Source organism: Pholis gunnellus (assembly GCF_910591455.1).
Source record: "Pholis gunnellus genome assembly, chromosome: 22".
Taxonomy (NCBI): Eukaryota; Metazoa; Chordata; class Actinopteri; order Perciformes; family Pholidae; genus Pholis; species Pholis gunnellus.
In genome coordinates this window covers 9,735,560-9,756,047 of record NC_136549.1, presented here as the reverse complement: position 1 = coordinate 9,756,047, position 20,488 = coordinate 9,735,560, and the positions used below count along the sequence as shown (strand labels likewise).

At 43.6% G+C, this 20,488-nt stretch overlaps 1 protein-coding gene across 1 annotated transcript in view; it reads right to left on the bottom strand.

Annotated features, from left to right (window-relative positions):
* The window catches only part of grm8a (glutamate receptor, metabotropic 8a), a gene marked incomplete at both ends in the record, with an annotated part of 181,082 nt that overhangs the window by 19,593 nt on the left and 141,001 nt on the right, over nucleotides 1–20,488 (bottom strand). Inside the window, 4 exons of the mRNA XM_079184052.1 lie at nucleotides 285–706; nucleotides 2,181–2,327; nucleotides 4,343–4,482; nucleotides 19,933–20,136. Coding sequence (XP_079040178.1) covers nucleotides 285–706; nucleotides 2,181–2,327; nucleotides 4,343–4,482; nucleotides 19,933–20,136 — 913 coding nt within the window. The remainder of the gene's footprint in view (nucleotides 1–284; nucleotides 707–2,180; nucleotides 2,328–4,342; nucleotides 4,483–19,932; nucleotides 20,137–20,488) is intronic.

The following is a 20,488-nucleotide window of genomic DNA, read 5'->3' as shown; positions in this document are numbered from 1 at the left end:
AGTGCAAACAGTGCAATAGGTGAGTGTGAGTTCATGACTCTCATTAATAATGGATGAGAAATAAATGATGAATAATGATTGCAGGCAGCTCAGTACGGAAGAAGTGGGGGTTAGGTCTTCATGTGATAACACACACACACACACACACATCTCTGAGTGCAAAGAAAGAACACACTTACAGTGACCTTCAGTGCTACGACACTCATGGAAATCTACCTGTGCTGGACAACCCACAGGGCAAACACAGTGTGTGTGTGTCATGACATGGCGTGCGTATTCTTCACCTGGGTGCCGTCACAGACTTCTTCCCTTGCTCAAAGATGCGGTGTATCCTGTTGGTCTTGGTGAGCAGCGCGGCGTAGCTGAAACACATCCCCAAGCCCAAGAAAATCCTCCGGAAGGAACACACTCCCACGTCGGGCGCCGCGATCATCAGGAAGGTGATGGCGTAGCACAGGAAGATCCCCGTCAGCAGCACGTAGCTCATCTCCCGCCCCGACGCCCGCACGATGGGAGTGTCGTTGTGCCGGACAAAAGTGACGATGACAAAGGAGGTGGCGATGATCCCCAGCATGGAGATGAAGACGGGGACGACGGCCCAGGGGGAGTGCCACTCCAGCTTGATGATCGGGATGGGAACACAGCCAGTGCGGTTGGCATCGGGCCGCATCTCGTATGGACACAGCTCACAGGTGAACTCGGACGCCTGGGGGGAGGGACAGTTTTTGGACAGTGTAAAGTAAAGACTGTTCTGTGTCTGTCTAGAGCTCCCACAGATATACACTGAATTCCCAATGTTTGCTTCCAAACTCGACACACAATGTGGTAAATCTGTAAACGCAGTCGCTCCCAAATGTATGCAAATATACTGTGAATCACTCACAGTTGATTACTTTACTCATCAGTTGAGGCTGAGCCATCGCGTGTCATCTGACTCGCACATGATATACATTTTTGAACACTCGTTCGCTATTTTCCAATCTACTAAGATCCCAAATCTACTGTAAATGTGTTGACAGTTTATTGATGTTACAGCAAATGCATGTATCTGAAAAAATGAGTACGTGCTTATGTACTTCCATTGGCTATAATAGCATCTGTGGGGTTCTTCCTGCTTAGATAAATCCCAAATGGGCCATCTAAGTGGCTTTCTTTTGATTGCCTGAGATAAGTTGGAAGACAAACGCCTGTCCCCGAGGGACAGAACTCTACCGTAGAGTTAAGAGTAAGCAGGCAGCAGCTGTCAGAGAGCAGATGCAGGCGGAGACTAATGTGTTCATTATGTCAAAGTGTTGTCATTGCAAACAAATCGCATAGTTGAGTCCAACAAATGCAACCAGTTGTGGCTTTAGAAGCTCCGCCAAGGTTAGGCATCTGGTAGAATCCTCCATTTCAATTGACAGATCAAGTTTACCGAAGTGAACCGGTTAGGCTATGAGCTTTGAGAGGCAAAACAATCAAGGCCATTTATCAGTCAGAGAAATCTCTGTTCATGTTGTTATTTTAAAGTAACAAGATGAATAGAGAGTGAAGCGCTTACATTGATGCAAAAAAGTCAATAACTGGGTTTTTTTTCATATATTTCTACAAAAACACTTTGTAATTGATCAGCAGAATACATTACCAGGATGGATCACGCTGGACTGTGACTTGTTTGGTTTTATATTCTGAAGTAGACAATTTTAACAGTACATGGCTTTGTAAATATTTGCTAACTCCTCAGTGATTGAGTGACAAAAAGTGAATTATGTTTTAGGTGTATTTTTCTGCCTGCAAGCTGTGAACCGTGTAATGCAAGTATTCAGACAGCATACAGTTTTTAATGAAAAACACCTACAGCAAACACCCACAAATGGTTCATCCATATACTCAGATACCATCTGCAATGTTATGCCGAGCCTCACTACACACAACAAAGTGGCTAAAATCCTGCGCCATGGTACTTTATTAGCATTATGTTCTTGACCAACTGAGCTACTTGCAACACGGCAGAATCTTGCTGTTAAACGGAAGCTTTTTTTGTGTTCTTTCTTTTTAAGTTTGTGCCAAATTCACGATGAATACAGCAGGAAAACAACAAAACAGAGACAAGCCTTGAAGTTCTACATCACAGGTGAATGATATAATTCCAACAAAGCCAACAGCAAGTCCTGGTGGCCTGTACGTCTCCAGACATCTACCTGAAAGTGATATCCCTCGCAGCGCTCACAGTGCCAGCAACACGGCACGCCTTTGACCACTTTCTTCCTTTCGCCCGCGCGGCACGGGATGCTGCACACAGAGGGCGGCAGAGACGGGTCGCCTGTCTTCCAACGCATGGCCTCGACCTGGAGAAGGAAGGGGTGAGGAGACAAGAGCGACAATAAGACAAAAAAAGGTGCGAGATCTGTCCCATATGACAAAAGAAGATTTTGTTTTGTCTTTGTCTGAAAGTGCATGTGGCATTATCAAAACTTCCCCACCTTCTTGTGGGATGTCATGCGACACAAAAGATTAGCCGCCATCTGCTGCAGCTGACATTACTTTGTGTTAACAGCCCTGCAAGACTCTGTACCTGCAGAAAGTGTGGATTCGGGGCAACTCGGAGAGCAATTAGCAGAAGAAGATCCTCTGATCGTTTTCCTGAGCGCTGCCGGGCACGAAACTAACACCACAGCTAGTCTGGAAGCCAGCAATCAGACCATAATCAGATCTGGCACAAATAGGCCATCTGTATTTCCTTCTGTTTGTGTGCGTGTGTGTGTGTGTGTGTGCGCGCACATGTTCCAACATGTGTGCATTTTGTTTGTTTGCGCTCGTGTCATGCTGGCATTATTGCGATTCCCTGAGCTTTCCGTATGTCTGCTATGTGTGAGTTTCAATTTGTCGTTATGTGTGTGAGTTTTCGTAATTATACCCAGTCCCTGAGCTTCCATCCGTTGCCGAGGGTGCCGAGTAAAATGGAGCGTTACTGTTTTAAACAGGCACACGATGTACCAGTCCAACAAAACTAGTTAAGAGGAAAAACTCATCAGGGACAGAGAAAATGGACTTGATTTGATCACTGACACACATAGAAACACACACACTTGCAGCATTTGAGCAACGATATTGGGTTACAGGCTGTTCAGTACTGCTAAAATGTCCGTCAGGAGAAATACTCTCGTGTGTGTAGAAGTGTAAATTGTTTAAAACTTTTCTTCATTCAAGGCTTTAACAGTTCTTGCAGAATTATTACATACAGACACCTAATTTTGCAACAATAACCGTCAAACATGCACCACACAACAACAACAAAAAAAAACATGGACCCAGCTGTGAACCTCCCTTCCCTGTATTACCTAAATTACACGATGATAGCTGTGACAAGTAAAGCGTGCGCTTTACCAGTTGCACGGCGCCGTCCTGACTTCATACTGATGAGCATTCAAACAGTTTGTTGATCGTGAAAACTTTCACCATGCTGCCATCGCCACATCTGCCACTGTGCCTTCAAACCCAACTGGATTGTGAAACAAATCAAATGCATCTGTTAATTTGTCTACTGTCAAAGTGTCCATTCATGTGTGACTTAACTATTCTCTCTCTCTCTCTCTCTCTCTCTCTCTCTCTCTCTCTCTCTCTCTCTCTCTCTCTCTCTCTCCTCTCTCTCTCTCTCTCTCTCTCTCTCTCTCTCTCTCTCTCTCTCTCTCTCTCTCTCTCTCTCTCTCTCTCTCTCTCTCAGTCAGGCCATCAATCAGGCAGAAAGCACTTCGTGTCTATTAGTCTTCTCATCTGTCATCTGGCCTTTCTAATGAAGTCCTGGGTGGATTTAGAACACCAAGCATACCGAGGTGCTCAAGGAGTTTGTGTGTATAGGTGCGTGTGTGTGTGTGTGTGTGTGTGAGACAGACTAAGACAATGGGATTCCAGTTTTTTTTTTGCATGGACGGATCTGATGCTCAAGTGTATGCTTCAGTTTTGGTGCCAGTGGGTGTGTGTGTGTGTGTGGGTGACCTTGTGTGGGTGTGTGTCAGTGTGAGTATGTCCCTGCACAACATGCAGCATTCTGACAGCATTCACACTTTCTTGTAAAAATGCTAAATTCCAGCTAAGTTTCGCGTCTGAACGAAAGCAACAACTCAAAACAACTCCAGCAAAGCGGCAGCGGATTTTGACATCATGGCAGCTGCTTGAAGTGATGTTGAACTTTCATCCCGCCAAGGCATGCGGTCTATAATGCCTCGCAAGCTTCGATAAACCATTCAAATCAAAACACATTTTGGATTACTCTAAAAGGCTTTTTTTTCTCCCCTGTACGACACAGAAGTCAGCTCCTAGAACAATTGCAGATAGAGAGACGAAAACACATGAAAAATCTCACTTTGAGGTGTAGTTTATTGGTCCAGGAGCCAATGACTCTGTACTCCGCAGTAGACCGGTTGGTGATCTGGTACTGGAAGATATCGTATCTCCCTGGGGCGTCTCCGTTCTCATTAAAAACCACTGGTGTACCGGCACTTCCTGGATCAAACACAGAAGATGTTGGAGAGAGGGGACATTAGTTGTTTAATGTGATGCAGTTACATTTTGATGTGTGCGCCAATGGTTCCGTTCTTAATTGATCCCCACAAGAATGAGCACAACTCCTGAAGAAGAAGGATAAAGGTTAGTCGATGGGGGGGGTCTTTGATAAAATATGGGAATATGTATCATCTTGCAGCTGCATTTCATCGGAAGAAATGAAGACAGATAAATACTGAATAATCATAATTTCTTGCTGCGTTACAACGCACGCAGTGAACACTGTTAAAATGCTTTTTGAAAGACAAGGGTACAAACCACGTAAATATTGCCTAAATGCTTCCCATGTATGTGTTGAAAGAGTAAAGTGCTTAAAAATAAAGAAAACATTTACACATTGTTCGTCAGTAGTGGGTCTCTTTTTCCTGAAGGGACCCCTTTTCTATCATGCAGCGCACTGTAAAGCTGTGACCAAGTGACATTTTATGGATGTTTCATATCCTTCACATAATTAACCCAAACAGTACAAAGTTAGGGTAGCTTTAGTTAATTAGCTGTTTTTAAATTGTCTTACACCCTTAAAATCAATGAGGCCTCCCGACCCCCCCTGTGAAGCTTTGGCGACCACTAGTGGGGGGTTTGGACCCCCGTGTTGAGAACCAGTGAATTAAACTATCAATATATGTTTGCAAATATCACATCTTCTTAATATATAACAATTTATATATGGAATAACACATCATGCTCCAAAACAAATTCACAAACTACATACGAGGGGAACATATCAATTCCTCAGGCGATGTGTTAATGAGCAGAGGTGAAACAAGAAGAGTCCCCGGTCTTTAATCTAGGATGTGTTGTGTGTGTGTGTGTGTGTGTTGTAGAGAGTGATTGAATAATTCACACGCATGGATACGTTTATGTGTCCTCTAAGGTTTAGTTTTCTCACTATCAATAAGGCTGAACACAAACCTTTTATCCGTCTCCCTCTCTCGCTTACTCACTTTGTGTCTTTTATGTAGCAATACAATCAAATCAGATTGCTGAATCTGGCAGAGCATAAAGGAAATCCAATTACAGTGAGGATGTGGAAAAAGCACCGCATTATGGAAATTCCACCTGCATAATATAAGTCATCGATACAGCGCGACGTATAAATACAGTTCCCGGTTTGAGGCAAAGCACGGGGGAAACGGTGTGGGGATGAATACTGCAAATGGACCAAGAGAACGAAAACAGAGGCTGAAAAAGGAGAAAGTGTTTGAGATTTTTCAAAAAAAACAGAATTGAAAGAGCGACAAGAAGAGGAGAAATAAAGGTGAAAAGAGCAGTCAGATTAGTAAAGACTCTCACTGTCATCAGTAACGAGGGATACATATAATGGGTAGAAGTCAGAGAATGAGCAAGAATGAGGTTAATGGAGAGAGAGAGAGAGAGACAAAGATGAATGGAGGAAGATTAAATCCATAGAGAAACAAAAGTAGAGGTCTCGATCTCTTATTGTTACCACACATTATGCCTGAGGTTCGTTTCTGCGAGAAGTGTGACATGTCCGACTGTAACTATTACACCTTCCACTTTAATATCCCTGCTCTCACACACACACACACACACACACACACACACACACACACACACACACACACACACACACACACACACACACACACACACACACACACACACACACACACACACACACACACACACACACACACACACACACACACACTAAACTAATGGATGCTGTTCCAATGTCGTCTTTTCCCTCAAACCTGCAATGAGGTCTTCTGGCAACTCTCTGCGCCCCGCAGTAGGAACGGGCACCATTAGTTTGACTTCTTTATAACCCGGGCCGCATTGATTTGATTCCAGCATATTAGCCAGTGCTACAAATGCAACAGTGCTGACTGAAATATGGTCATCATCCCGATATGAAAATAAATAATTAACACATTGCAAAAGGCTACCTGACTACCAATTTCGGGCTGGTTTCCTGCAACCTGTTATTAAACGGGCCCTGGAGCTGTAGACCGAATGGGGAACAGAAGTAACGTGTAGCGGTGAAGTGTGCCGTTGACAAGGTTGGAGTAATAAAGTTGTTTGTGTTATTGGTGCAGACTACAGAGCCTCTGTGTTATTATTTTATTTCCTCATTAAGTGTAACCCTCCCCTACACAAGCTAAAACCAAAGCTGTGTGTACGTAGTCTTAATGTTCAGCAGAGGGAGTAGGACAGAGGACACGAGGACAGAGGATAGGAGAAATGACCAGGAATATTATTTATTTTGATGGAATTTCAGATCCGTTTCCAGTCAAATATGAATGAGTTTCTTTAGTGACTTACTGTTGCTGCTCTGGACCGAGTTCTATTCAAAACATTCAATTCGAATCTGCCTCTTAATTTAAAGATGTACCGCTAATATGCACCCATATTAATCACAAAGTCATATTTTCAGCGCAATACCGAACAATGCTATCGCACATTGCCAGTTTTCCTCAAATTGTGGCGGCCTAAATTACAACATATCACCAAACACCGTAGAAACCAATCACACAACGACACCATCGTGACCACCTAGCAACAGAGTGACGTGCCGCAACCTACCGGAAACACCAACAAGAGATCCAACAACGCCCCCAGTAGCCAAATAAAAACAACATCTCAACACATTACCGCCCTTGCGCTCTCAATCCTTTTCAAGCTGACAAGCAACTTCATTTCTCTGCATGCATTCCCCGATCGCTCACCACCCCTTCCCTCCGTCTCAATTCATCTTCCTCTCTCTCTCCCTCTTGTCCGCCAGATCTTCATATCTTTTTTTTTAATCATCTCTCACTTTCCCTTCCTTTTTCTGGGAAATGAGCAGGCATAAAGCACAAATGGGTTTTTTCTTTTTCTGTTTACCTCATTCCAAGTGAGAGGGTGAGGGTTAGTCACAGGACACGTAGTCGTGCCCAACAGAGTGAAAACTACAGCCCCCACATTTTCTTTCAATCCTCTTTCTCGTATTCTCCTCTATTGTCGTTCACTGCGGTGTCCTTTTGTGAGTGGGTTTTGTACCAACTCTCGGTCCCACACTTTTGTCCTTCCCTGTCTTCCTATTTCCTCTGTTTACTCAATCAATTCCTTGGTTGACACCCTTCTTCCCTTGTTTTCAATCCATCTTAAACTGCTTTGGTCTCCCCCCCCTCCCCCCATGCAGGCCACCCCTCTCTCCCTCAATTTCCCTCCATTTGGCCTTCCTTGCACTAATTTCTAGTATAAAATGAAAGGAAGCAATAAGGGGGAAAACCAACATAGACAGTAACAAAAGCAAGGAGAGGCAATTAAGTTATTATACAAGTCATCAGAGATTATACAAAGCTCACCAACAAGGGCCTGCCCTGTTTTATTTGAGCTTACTTGATTGGTCCGTAAAAAAAAACAACACAAAAAGGTTTATTTCTCACCCAGTGATGAAATGTCATATTTTCCTCATCAGTCTCATGTTGGCTGACTATCTTCTAGCTTTTCCTTTGCACCAATCATGCCTCATTAGAGCGAGTTAGGGACGCAGCAACTAAATGTTTGGCGCGGAGACATGCAGGCAAGGTACTATAAATTAAGCAGCACGAAAAAAAAAACGGACTATTTGCTCTGAAAGCGGTGGTTACCTCGAGTAGAAAATGATAATTCAATCTCATGGTGTTTGTACCATTTGTTCATGCTTTCCGAGTAGGGCGGATGAAGACGGCGCAGTTTTAAAAAGCAACCGCAATTACTGCAAACACACATATAATAGGCATGACAGGAGCTGGCAGCATCAGCCAATATTTTGGGAAAACAGGTAGCGGACAACCTCTCATCGGTTCTGATTAATGTTTTGGTTTCAGCGATACATGGACAGGCTTACTGGCCTAATTCATTTTTTTGGGGGGGGGGTTTCGTTGTGTTTACTCGCACCTATTTCTAGAAAAAAAGGATATTATTGGTTGAGCATATGCGCAACAGGGGCACGTTTTACTGAGTCGCTACAATGCAGCTCAAACTAACGACCATAAAATAACCACGCATTCTTTTATTGTTTCACTTCGAGAACATTTCATCACGGCCAAATGATGGCGTCTGTTGGGCGAGTAAAAGATTTAGGAGAACTAGAATCAAAGCCTTCTGGCTGTACTATATGCCTCTGCTACACAGTCAGTAGAAAATGTCATCATCTTGTCCTTTCAGACACTTGTGTGAAATTGTCATAATTAGCGTCATCATTCTTGAGTCGTAGTGACATGACCGAATTCTAAATGAGTCCATCATTGAGGTCGAGTGGATGTTTGTGCCAGGTTGGAGATATTCCCTCTCAGCTTCCGCACAATACCGTGTTCACAAGAACGGGACGGACGGACGGATGGAGAACCGGAAAACGTAGCGTCTGCGGCCGCGGTTCTCGCCAGCTTGAGCGGCATGAAAATACAAGTGTAAAAGCTGTGTTGAACGTGTTGATGTGCTCTGGCTGCACAGCGTTATCGGTGTGGGAGCCAGTTACATACAAACATGTATCAACCTCTCTCGATTTAGTTGCCATGACCCTGGCAACACACTACCGCCTCATTCTGTAGTCATAGCTCACACGTTCAGTTGTTCAAAGCCAGGTGCTGCACTAAAGAAGAGAAATGTCTCTGACATAAGCTGACAGTTAAACACATTTTTTGTTCCCACACAAACAACCACACTAGAGTCACACAACGTGTAAGCGGACACGTGTTTCTCCACGTCGACACAGACGTTATTCGCTAACTAAATAAGCATTTGACAGGCATTGTTCAATAAATCATGTTGCTTTGCGTGCATTGTGGTAGTTTATCACTGCCATCTGTGTTTCATTGATGTCTTTCTCAACTTTTCTTATCACATTTATGCACATCGGGTTCCATTTTGAAGAAACATTTTCCTTATCCAACATTTTGCCAGAACCAATTCAAACTAACAATTATATATTATTCATTACAGTCTTCTGTAAATGACCTTTAACAGGAACACATGTTTTTACTAAACTACTGATTACATTGTCAGTATTCCACCTTAAAATACCTGTTCTGTGAGGTCAATTCTTCTAAAGCTAATTTCTCATTATTCATTCATTTTGCATAACCTAAAGCAAGCTGACAAGTTGCTAAATCACACAGGAGGTGCTATAAAAAGGCCAGGGGGGGCAGATGCGTGTTAACACAATGAATTGTCTCACTCCCTCTGAGGGGAAATAACAGCGAAATCCATGAGTTTCATTTCTAATTCGGGCGGAGGTTGGGTACTCGGATTAGACAGCTCGAGCGTGGTGAGAATGGCTGAACACTTCCAGTTGAAGGAGAGCGAGCATGTGTGTGTGTGTGCGCGTGTTTGGAAGTGCAAGCGTACGTTTTCCTAGACTTAGTTCAACTCCGCAGGTTTCTTCTCACTGCAACTGCAAAGCACCACGGTGACACTGGCATATGCTCTGCTGAAGTGTCCCTGAGCAAGAGAACGTTCCCCCGCCTGCCAGAGGCACTGCTCTGTATAGCTTCCCTGCAGAGTCAGAGGATTTCCCTTTGGGGGGGATCAACAACCGAGAATCAAAGAGAAACCAACAAGGTCCCTCTTGATTTGCAAGGGAAGTTCACCTTTTGCTGTGATAATGTAACAGGATATCTACGAACGCATGAAAGGTTTCATGCAACGAAGCCACGGTGAATTTAATTCGAGCTGAAATGGACTGGCAGACGGAGACAAACCCGCGGAAGGAGAATGAGAGTGGAACACTAACACTGGCACAGGAAGGTAGATGAAGAATTGATTTGCTTTGCCGCTACGTTTCGGTGCATTCAATGTCAGTCGCAAGCAATCCGAATCTGAAAAGAAGAAATTAATAAGAGATATAAGAGATATAGGGATAAAAAGTGAGCAAGACATCAGAAAAGTCTCAATATTAAGCCAGCAACTCTAACAGCTAGAGGCAGAATAAGAGAGAAGAAAAGAAAAAGAAAAAATATGGAGGAAAATGAGTGACAGAGCACCATAGAAGTAAAAAAAGGAGAGTAACAGGTCAAAGGGAAAGCATCAAACACTGTCTATCTGACAGATACACACACACACACACACACACACACACACACACACACACACAAGGATCGGATAAAAGCAAAAGAAGAGAGGGAAAATGAGGGTGAACAGGGGAGAATATGTGCGAATATCACATATCCGGCAAACTGAAAAGACTCCAAACTTTCTTAGTTTGACAGACAAAGGGGGAAAAAAAATGGATGGGGAGCTACAGAACTACAGAACTGTTTGAGAATGTCTATTAGCATCGGCCTTAAAAACTTCCCTGGCTGACAGAGATGGAGATAGAAACCGAGAGGGCCGAGAGTGTACGAACAACCGCCCCCCCCCCCCCCCCCCCTGTCACTGGAGCTAGAGCGACAGTGAGACAAAAGAAGTATAAAAAGAGAGACGGATGGAGAGAAAAAAGTTAGAGAGGAAGAAGCAGAAGGGCTGCTATAAAGCCCTCAGCCTTGCCTGGTTCACTTTGGCAACACTAAGGGTGAATAGCAAGTCTTCACACCAGAGTCTAAATGTTTATGACGGGGGAGATGGATGCAAAGACAACAATGCGGCGCGCATTAATAAAACATGGGTCCGTGTGTGTCTGCTCTGAGCTTTTGCCAACAGGCTCCCATCTGCGTGAGAGAACGAGACGGCGGACAGTGAAAGAGAATAAGAAATGACAGAAGAAAAGCAATAATAAAGCCTGAACTCATCCCACAAAAAATAATGCCAGGTTCACAATAGTCTCCGGTGAGAGGAAGTACCTGAAACTGAGCAGCTGGTTGAATCCAGACCTCCGTGGCTTATTTCCGCACTCCTTTCTTCTCCTTTCTGAATTTTCTATCACATAAATTGACTCCTTTTGCAGTCTATTTGCGGCATCCTGCGAGCCAGTTTTCACCGCTCGCTGAATAGCTATGCTGACGGCCAACCCGCCCTGCTTCCACAGCAGCTGTTTCTCCTTCCTCTCTCTATTTACCTTCTAGCCTTGTTTTATCTCACCACTCTATCTCAAAACTACCCATTTTCTCCCATCCTTTCCTCTGCGCATTTCCAAAGTACTCCGACTCTCCCCTTCTCCCTCTGTCTATCCATCCTTAGCCCTTAAACCTTTCTGCTTTTATCAGCCTTTCTGTTATCACTATGCCTCGGCTGAGTAGGGGAAACAGGCAGACAGGGAGATAGTTTGTCAGAGAGAAACAGAGCGGAACAGGCAAACGAAACAGTACATGTGCGAAGAGGATCTCGATCTTACTGGCAATAACAATGAAACATTGGCTAAATAGTGAAAGTGGAATTAAGGGAGGACCAGAACAAAGGAAAGACCGTCGAGAAGGAGCCAAACAAAAAAAAGAGGATTTTTAACTGAAGACACTTTATTCAGACAAACCAACTAATGTGCGAAAGCAGACTGTAAAACACAAAACAGCTTTGTATGGCAATCACCAGTAATTACAGAAAACTCATTTAAGAAGCCTCCATCTGTGTCATGATCTGCGTTTGCTGCAGTCTGAGGGGGGGAAAAAAAAAAAGGAAAGAGAGAAAAGTGAAAACAAAAGCGATAAAAGCAGAGGGAGAGGGGCCACTATAAAAGTGATCAAAAGAGACAAAACACTCTGGACGGGGGATGGAAATACAATTTAGGGGGAATGAGAGCGAGGGAGAGGAGAGATAAACAAAACGAGAAACAAGGAGTTACATTACCGGACTTGGCACAGGAAAGGAGAGGGCGAATAGTAACGATGACGATATTACACTATAGTTTCAGACGTTTGTAGTAACCCATGAGATACAGCCCTATGTTATATTACGCATAAGTAGTGTCCTGCAGCAACTATTTCAGTTTATACGAGAACTTTCCAGCGTTTTCGACTCTTCCCTTCAAAAGGACAAAGCCATAAACACACACACACACACACACACACACACACACACACACACACACACACACACACACACACACACACACACACACACACACACACACACACACACACACACAGCGGCTATGTAAGTCAACACATCCATAACCCTCCACTGTTCATTTTTCATCCCTCCATCCATCCCAACAGTACAGGATGGCATGTATGCTAAAGCCTAGCACATGTGCAATGCAGATTAGGTGCGCTTGCATTTTTCTGGCTGACAGACTCACATTGTATCCGGTTAAATCTAATCTCCCTCAACAAGACATTCATGACAGGATGCATATATATGTATATATATCTTTGGTGTCAAAAAAAGCTGCAGAGATGTGAGATTTAGTGGTGTCTTAGGATATGCAATAACGAATTATTATTCCCGTCTCTTGTATTCCTCAAACTCAATTCAACTCTCCAATCCGAGGTTGTTTTTCGTGTCTGTGTGGATACATGTCTGGCCTGTCTACTGTATCCGTGTTGGCGTTCTGTGTGATTGCTTTTATATCTGCCTATTCTTATTCTGCTTTCTCATCTAAAAGTGTATTCACTGAATGAGCCCCTGGCAGAAATTAGTCCGTCGCATTTGCAAGAGGTAATACAGAACACTGGGAAGATAATGAAGAGAGTAACACCTATTTGGAGGAATACAGGCTATATATATACACTCAAGAAATGAGCTGTCAGTCTGCATGTCAGTAAATTGACAGTATATGTTCTGACTTTCTGTTTGGGCTGTCAGTCATTCTCTAAACCAGCCAAGTATACACCTGCAGCTTACAGTGGGTGTGAATTGCTTCTCATGGTGGTGTTCACTGCAAGGGAGCACACTACCAATGTAGCGAAGGTGATGCCACCTGCACAAGGTTGGCCGCAGTGTCTATAATCTCCTACTTACTACCTGTTGCTTGTAAAGGGAGCAGCAGGTAGTAAGTAGGAGATTACGTGCGAGTCTAAGGAGCGATGGCCGTGTCTGTGTGCCAGAGGGACGGACGTGAACACACAGAAGACCGGGGCGTGAAATAATGTAATATTCAGAGAAGTCTTCGCTTTCTTGCAGAGAGCTCGACGAGAGGGTCGACGCCACTGTCGGGTATGACGCGACGAGCCAGGAGGCGATTGGCTTAGCTTAGCACGATGGCTGGAAGCAGTGAGCCTGGCTTTCTCCAAACCTCTGTACCAGATATACTTACACTAGGCAACGCCCTCTAAAGCGAAAGATGTACAGTGTTAATCGGTGACTTTTAGACATGTTGACATGCAGACTTTGGACATGGGCAGGCTAACTCTTTTCCACGACTTCCATTCGTTATGCTACACTATGCTAAGCGCCTCATGCCGCTACCTCAATGTCTAATGGGAATAGTGCATTTAGATAGCTTGATATACGCAAAATATATTCCTGTCACTTATGTGTATGACCCCATATTTGAATATTTGCAACCTGCAAATGGTTTGGCTTTTTTTTTTCCTCGAAAAATGACTAAAATTAAGTAATTGATTATCAAAGTTGCAGCTCTAAAGCCTATTTCCCAAAATGTCCTGTTATGTAAAGGCCCCGTTAACAGTTCAGCGATACACATTTCCCTGACTGCTTCAGTGTGCAGCTGCAGCCCTCAGATAACTGTTCACTTGGTTTTGCCGCTCTGTCATGCTGAGTGACTCAGATAGCCCCGGTTCTATAGCCAGGACTATTATCATCTACCTTCCGTATCAATAGAGCCAATCGCACTATACAGGTGCTGTCTCTTTAAGTGTCACTGTATCATTTCTATTCTGTTGTAGCCCAACACTAGAAAAGGTTGTGACCGTACCTGTTGTTTATCAAATAAAAATTGCAAAACAGATAGGAAAATAAAAATGTATGTTCAACGACATTATTTTGGACATGACCTATGTTCATCATCAGTCAGACATCTCCCTCCTCTGACATATTGTTTTGGATGAAAGTCAGACATTCTTTCTCTCCCCCATCTTCTCCTTCCCCAAGGTTGCCCTGACCCAGGAAAGTTTAGCATCTTTGAGTTCCTACGCCCACTGTTTCACAATGTCTTTCTCTATTTGCCTGTCTCCTCCGCTATCTCTCTCTCTCAAGATGGAACTTAAAGTTAAAGAGTCTGTCTGCTTCTCTACCATCCCTTTCTTTCTAATGCCATACAATATAACATTTATCGTTATTGTTTTCTCCCAGTATCTTTCTTCTCAAGGTCGTGGTGCCCTGGTAAAGTGTGAGATATATCTCAGTCAGCGCATCTTCTCTGTGTCTCTCCATCTCTTCCCTTTTCATTTTACTCAGCTATAGTCCGCATGGTTCTAGTCCACTCTTACTAGGACCATCCTAAGCTTCTAAGCTGGGTTTAGCAAAGTTCATCGCTCTACGCCAACACAACCTCTCTTATTGTCTTTTTCAGGTATCTCCTGCCGATCGGCTCTCACATGTTCAGAGCCACGATGTCCATCTTTTTTTGCTCCATGTATGTCCTCTGATTCTCTTCCCCTTCCACCTGCACCACACCCTCCTCTCTTCTTCACATGTTCTTCCCTCCATCGCCCTCCAAGGTCATCTCCACTCCCATAAGCCCCTCTGTCCTCCTCCGTTCCCTCTTCCTCTCTCCATCCTTAATGCCCGGTCAAGTTCGTCATCTTCAAGCAAGTTACTCCTCGAGTGCCGTCTTCCCTGTGTCTCTCTGAGGTCATTATGAGTTCATCATCCCCGACTTCTCTTTCTCCCTCAGGTTGTGCAGGCAGGTACAGAGTTCATCATCTCCCCTCTAATTAGTGCAAGACGGTTCCCATGGTGAAGTCCATCTTGCCTCCCAGCAGGAGATATAACCTGGAAGTGATAACCTCACAATGAGAGTATTTTCTTGCATGAAAACACACACACACACACACACACACACACACACACACACACACACACACACACACACACACACACACACACACACACACACACACACACACACACTCGTGTGGAGGACAAAGCTCTCCTGTTCCGACTTTGCTTACCAATCCATCCAAAACTTTACACACAATATTACAATCAAAAAGGGAAATTAAGATCACAAACGGTACCCTTGTGTGCAATTCCATCAGCTGACATCGCACTATACACGAAAGAGCAGGCAAGGAAGTAAGACGTGGTCTTTGATTTGTTAGATCTGGACTTACAAATGGGACCTTAGGGGGACTTTAACTTCAGATCAAATTACCAAACCATGACAACTAATTGTAAACGTGTCCGAGCAAGGCGTCTGTCCGACACTGAAATATGCGTATATAGGGATCTAAAATGCAAAAGCTAAGTGGTTTCAGAAAAACGGATACATTACACTCGACTCTACTAGAAATGCATACACCACAAAAATGTGACAATCTGCTCAAAACCTAAAAAAAAAAAAGATAAACTGAAAATAATTTGAAAAAGGCTTACTAAATGAAGTGATGAGTCAATGCATTTATGGAGCAGGAGTGGTAGGAGAGAGCACACGACGAGGGAAGAGAGGGATGGTGAAAGGCAGACGAGAGAGAGAGAGAACGATGCAGCAAAAGGAGGCGACGAGTGAAGGACAGAGACATGAAAGAAGGAAACAAGAAAAGGATAGTACAGCAACAAGAGAGTAAAAGAGTGATGGGGCAATAAACATTAGCAACGGCTGTGCTTGAAAAGCTACTTTGGGATGTACTAACGACCAACAAAGCCAGGGGAAGGTGAATAGGCCAAGATACACCGTGTGGGCGACCGCAACGTGTGTGTGTGTGTGTGTGTGTGTGTGTGTGTGTGTTGGTTAGACAAGAAAAGCATCTGATCCAGACTGAGCTACCACTCCAAACAACAAAAGTATATTCCATCAAACCATACACTTGTTACGAACGACACAAACACACACACATTGATGAAATAGTTTCTTTTCAATGTGCGTATCACAGGTATTTTAGTTTCACTTTATCAAACAACTTTTGCTTTGTACTTTACTTTGTTTCTTTGTGAACTTCACAAGAGCAGAACAAAATAAGCCCGAGTAAGAAAAGGAAAGTCCTCCGTTTTGTGTCCATCGCATTCCTCAAAACTGCAAAAAGTGACTTCAGTCGTCCGCTCCGTAGGGATGATAATGCCGGTAGACACGCTTATTGCGAATCGCTCCAATGACAGCTCTGCATGTAGAAAGTAGTCACATTATAAAATGCAGAATATAACCGCACAACAGCTGATAGTATAGACAACAAGGTCTGTAGCTCCTGTAATCCTTGATCCATGTTGAATTAACCAGTGGTAATCAATCGGTAAACAAGGCTGTTGTTTTGTTTTCTTCCGACGGCGTGACAAATCAAGAGAAGGACAAGTCGTGACTGCGAAGACCAAATTAATTAGCGGACCTGGGTGTCTACGTCATCGTTTTCAAAAAGGTCTACGTTTCCGCTGTCCACACTACGAGGTAACCCCGGAGTTCTCAAACGTACCTTTTCTTCGGTAGCGCTTCTAAACTCCTCCGTTTCCGTTGCTCTAAAACTCGGAAATGGGGAAAAACGCAGCTTCATGTGCATGCGTCACTGTTTGCATAAATTACTGAATGCTGAATGATCCCTCTGCACAATATACCTACTTTTTGAATTTTCATGATGTATCAAGATGAGTGAGCGATAACTATGACCGTTAACCATATTACATGAAGAGGAGGAAGTCTTCGGGATACCAATCTTGCTCGAGGGGATGTCCATCTTGAAATTCCAAGCGGTTAAACCTCCTAATAATCACCGCCTAATGACTTCGTAGTCACCTGCCAAGTGTCCATATTGCTTTCCTGCACCTCCCTTTCCCGTTCTTTTCACTCTTGCCTGGTAGGTTTCACTTTGTAAGTCAAATTGTCTTGAACCCAACAGGAAAACAATCATTGCCCTAATGACTTGAAATGATCCTCTCCCTCTCGCCCAGTCTTGTTCTCTTTATGTAGCTGCTCGAAAGGTGTACTTGTATGGATCCAGAAAGAGCCGAGAGAAAAAGAATCCATGATCCAGAAACGATAACTTATTCTCTCCCTCTCTCTTTATGTGCCATACACACAAACACACACACACACAAAGAGAGATATAACTACCTCCATCTTTGCTCCTTTTCTTCTTTAGTGTTATCAATGTAAGGTCGACCCTAAACAGGTCGATAACAAAACTACTTTTAATTGGAACACACAAATATACCCAGGCATTAACACATGAACGCAAATAAAGCAGCAGGCTTAAAAGCTTTAAATCGTGCGGGCTGCTGTCGATGTAAACAAACCAGATACGAGTAACTGCAACAAAGAGCCACCCAGCAAACCCTTTATCTGTCCGTTAGAGAGGCCGTTTAAACATTTTCACGCTTGCATCTTTTGTCTCAATGTTCTGGGACCATTCCCCATTTCTTTTTAAGTTGTAGACAATTCGATCTGCTTGATTTAAACAGGCATGCAAACTCAATCAATGGCGGAAAAAGGTGACAAAGACACAAACAAAAAGAAAAGTTCTGGATGAAACTCATCACAGAGTCGAGGAAAAAGCCAATGTTTTTTTAATCTGTCTCGGACTACTTCTGCTTCTGCTGTCACCGCTATACAACTGCTTTGGCTGGGCTCACCTTTAGCCTGGTAGCTAAGCTAGCTGGCCGTTTTGACCAGAAGCGTGTGTGTGAATTGTCTGCCTGTCTACTCACAGACAACCGAAGACGTTTGCAAGAGGATCTGAGGACAAGAGATGAGCTTTTCATGCCCAGGCGAAGTAGATCTCGTGCTCCGTGTCCTCAGCCCTGCTGGGGGTTTTTCTCAGTCCTGTTTACAACTGTATAAATGATATTATTTGCTGGATGTCCACAACATTTTTTACAGCTGAATACAGAAAAAACAGAGATACTTGTCGCTGGTCCTAAAAGTCAGAATAAATACATTTTCATTTGGCATCTCTGTCTCTAAAATACAGTGACCAAGTTAGAGACCTTGGCCTTATTTCGGATAATGAACAAAATGTTTTAAATTGCATTACCAATATCACCCGAACAGCATTTTATCACTTAAAAAAAATGTATCAAAACTTAAGAGCATCCATACACGCTCTTATTTATCTCATGCAGGTTAGACTACTGTTATGCTTTATTTGCAGGATTATCCACAAATTCAAAAGTTAGTAGCAAGACTTTTTACACGTACATGGAATATACAACACATTACTCCAGCACTGAAATCACGTCATTGGCTCCATGTACCAAACAAAATCACCCTCAGAATCCTGTGGTCCTGCCCTCTGGATAAAGCTGCCCGATGACATGAGGTCCATCACATCTGTGTCCGCATTCAACTCACCACTTTCCTCATGTCCCAGACGAACCTTCTGTCGAGCTATCTTAAAGGTGTCACAGGCATATGAAACATTTATAATACAAGGTGCCTGTTCGATGACTTCAGCATCAAACCTATCGTTTTCGCTCAATCTCATCTAGTTTTTTATGTTCTCTCAGAATACTTGCCAGAGACAGTTGCTGTAGGGCAACTTTCAGTAAGAGAGAAGGTGTCAGTGATTCATTGGGGTGTAAAGTTTGTGACCTTGTGGTTATGGGATGATTTCTCTACCCTCTAGGCCAAGCTATATAGAGAACACACCTGAGCACAAACCCGCTGTTGCAGTATGAAACGGCAATCAATGCCTGTTGGTGAATTGGATTTCGACACTTCTGGCGATGACTGACAAGAGACAGCACAGGTAGCAACAAGCGCTGACACATATTTTGCTGGCATTCCCGCACTGACACATCCATGCAATTTCAATCGTGCCCCTAAATGTAATCTCACAATAAGACTCCCTCGCTTTCATTCTCCCGAACCCATACGTATTCCCGCACAGTCCTTGACAGAACAACACAGGAAATGAAAAGGAGACAGAAAAGCAGGTACCGGCGCATCGGGGAGGAAAATGGATTAATAAGAGAATATTCAAATGAGGTGTCTGATATTATTTAGAAGGAAATTATAAATGTCTTTCACCCACTTAATTTTGTCAACATTGGAGGAAGTCATGGAGAGAAAGGAAATTAAATATTGAGCAGGTTCAAAGTGATACGAGACCACATAAGCAGAATATAAGCCGATAATATATCTGGGGAAAGCAGTGAGATTAATGAATTTTGACAGTGAAAAGAACGCCATACGGCATGTTTTTATGTTAAGAATAAGCCAAACTAGAGGCAGAATTGGGCTTAGCTTGTTAAAGTTTGAGCCGAATCAGTCAACTCAAGGTGGATAAACATTACAGGACTATTGAGCAATGTGTAAGCATTTGACGGCTGTAATTTGTCCTTTTTTAACTGGAGGCGTAACACGGCCGCCTAATTTATTGCGAATGTGGCAGAGTCAATTTTGCTTTGTAAAACGTTATGCTAGCTGTGTGTGAGTCTGCGTGACGATGCATGAACGTCGGCATACGTCCGGGGTTATAAACTCACCGTTGAAGTTGACAGCACGAATGTAGCTGAGCAGCTCTTTGCCGTCGATGCTGCTGGCCATGCGCGGGCAGAGGCCCGGGTATCCGTAGCAGAGCTCCCGGTGCATGCGATGCAGAGCGTGGGCCATGGCGTACACCGCGTCCATCACAAACTGAACCTTCCCCTCTTGCTCATAGCTGGAATCCCGACCAACTTTTTCCAAGGCTGTCGGGAAAGAAGGAGAGAGAGAGAGAGAGTGGTTGGAAGGGAAAAAGAAGTGAAATAAAAAAGAGATGAAAGGAAGTCAAATTGGGGTGAAGCGACAAAAAACTTGGAAGGGGTTAAAAGGCAGGATACAGGTTGAGCATCAGACAGGTAGCAGGGCACTCAGCCTGACAATGACAAATAACGCCTCTCAGTCCATTCTCACCCTGGTAGCAAAGTTGCAGAAAAAGAGAACAACACGTTCCTTCTTTACATCTTATGAACCACTGATAATGGCGTTTCCTTGTAAGAAAGAGAGGTAAGAAAGTGCTCAGAGAAGACACAATATACTTCATCCTCTTTCTGACTCATG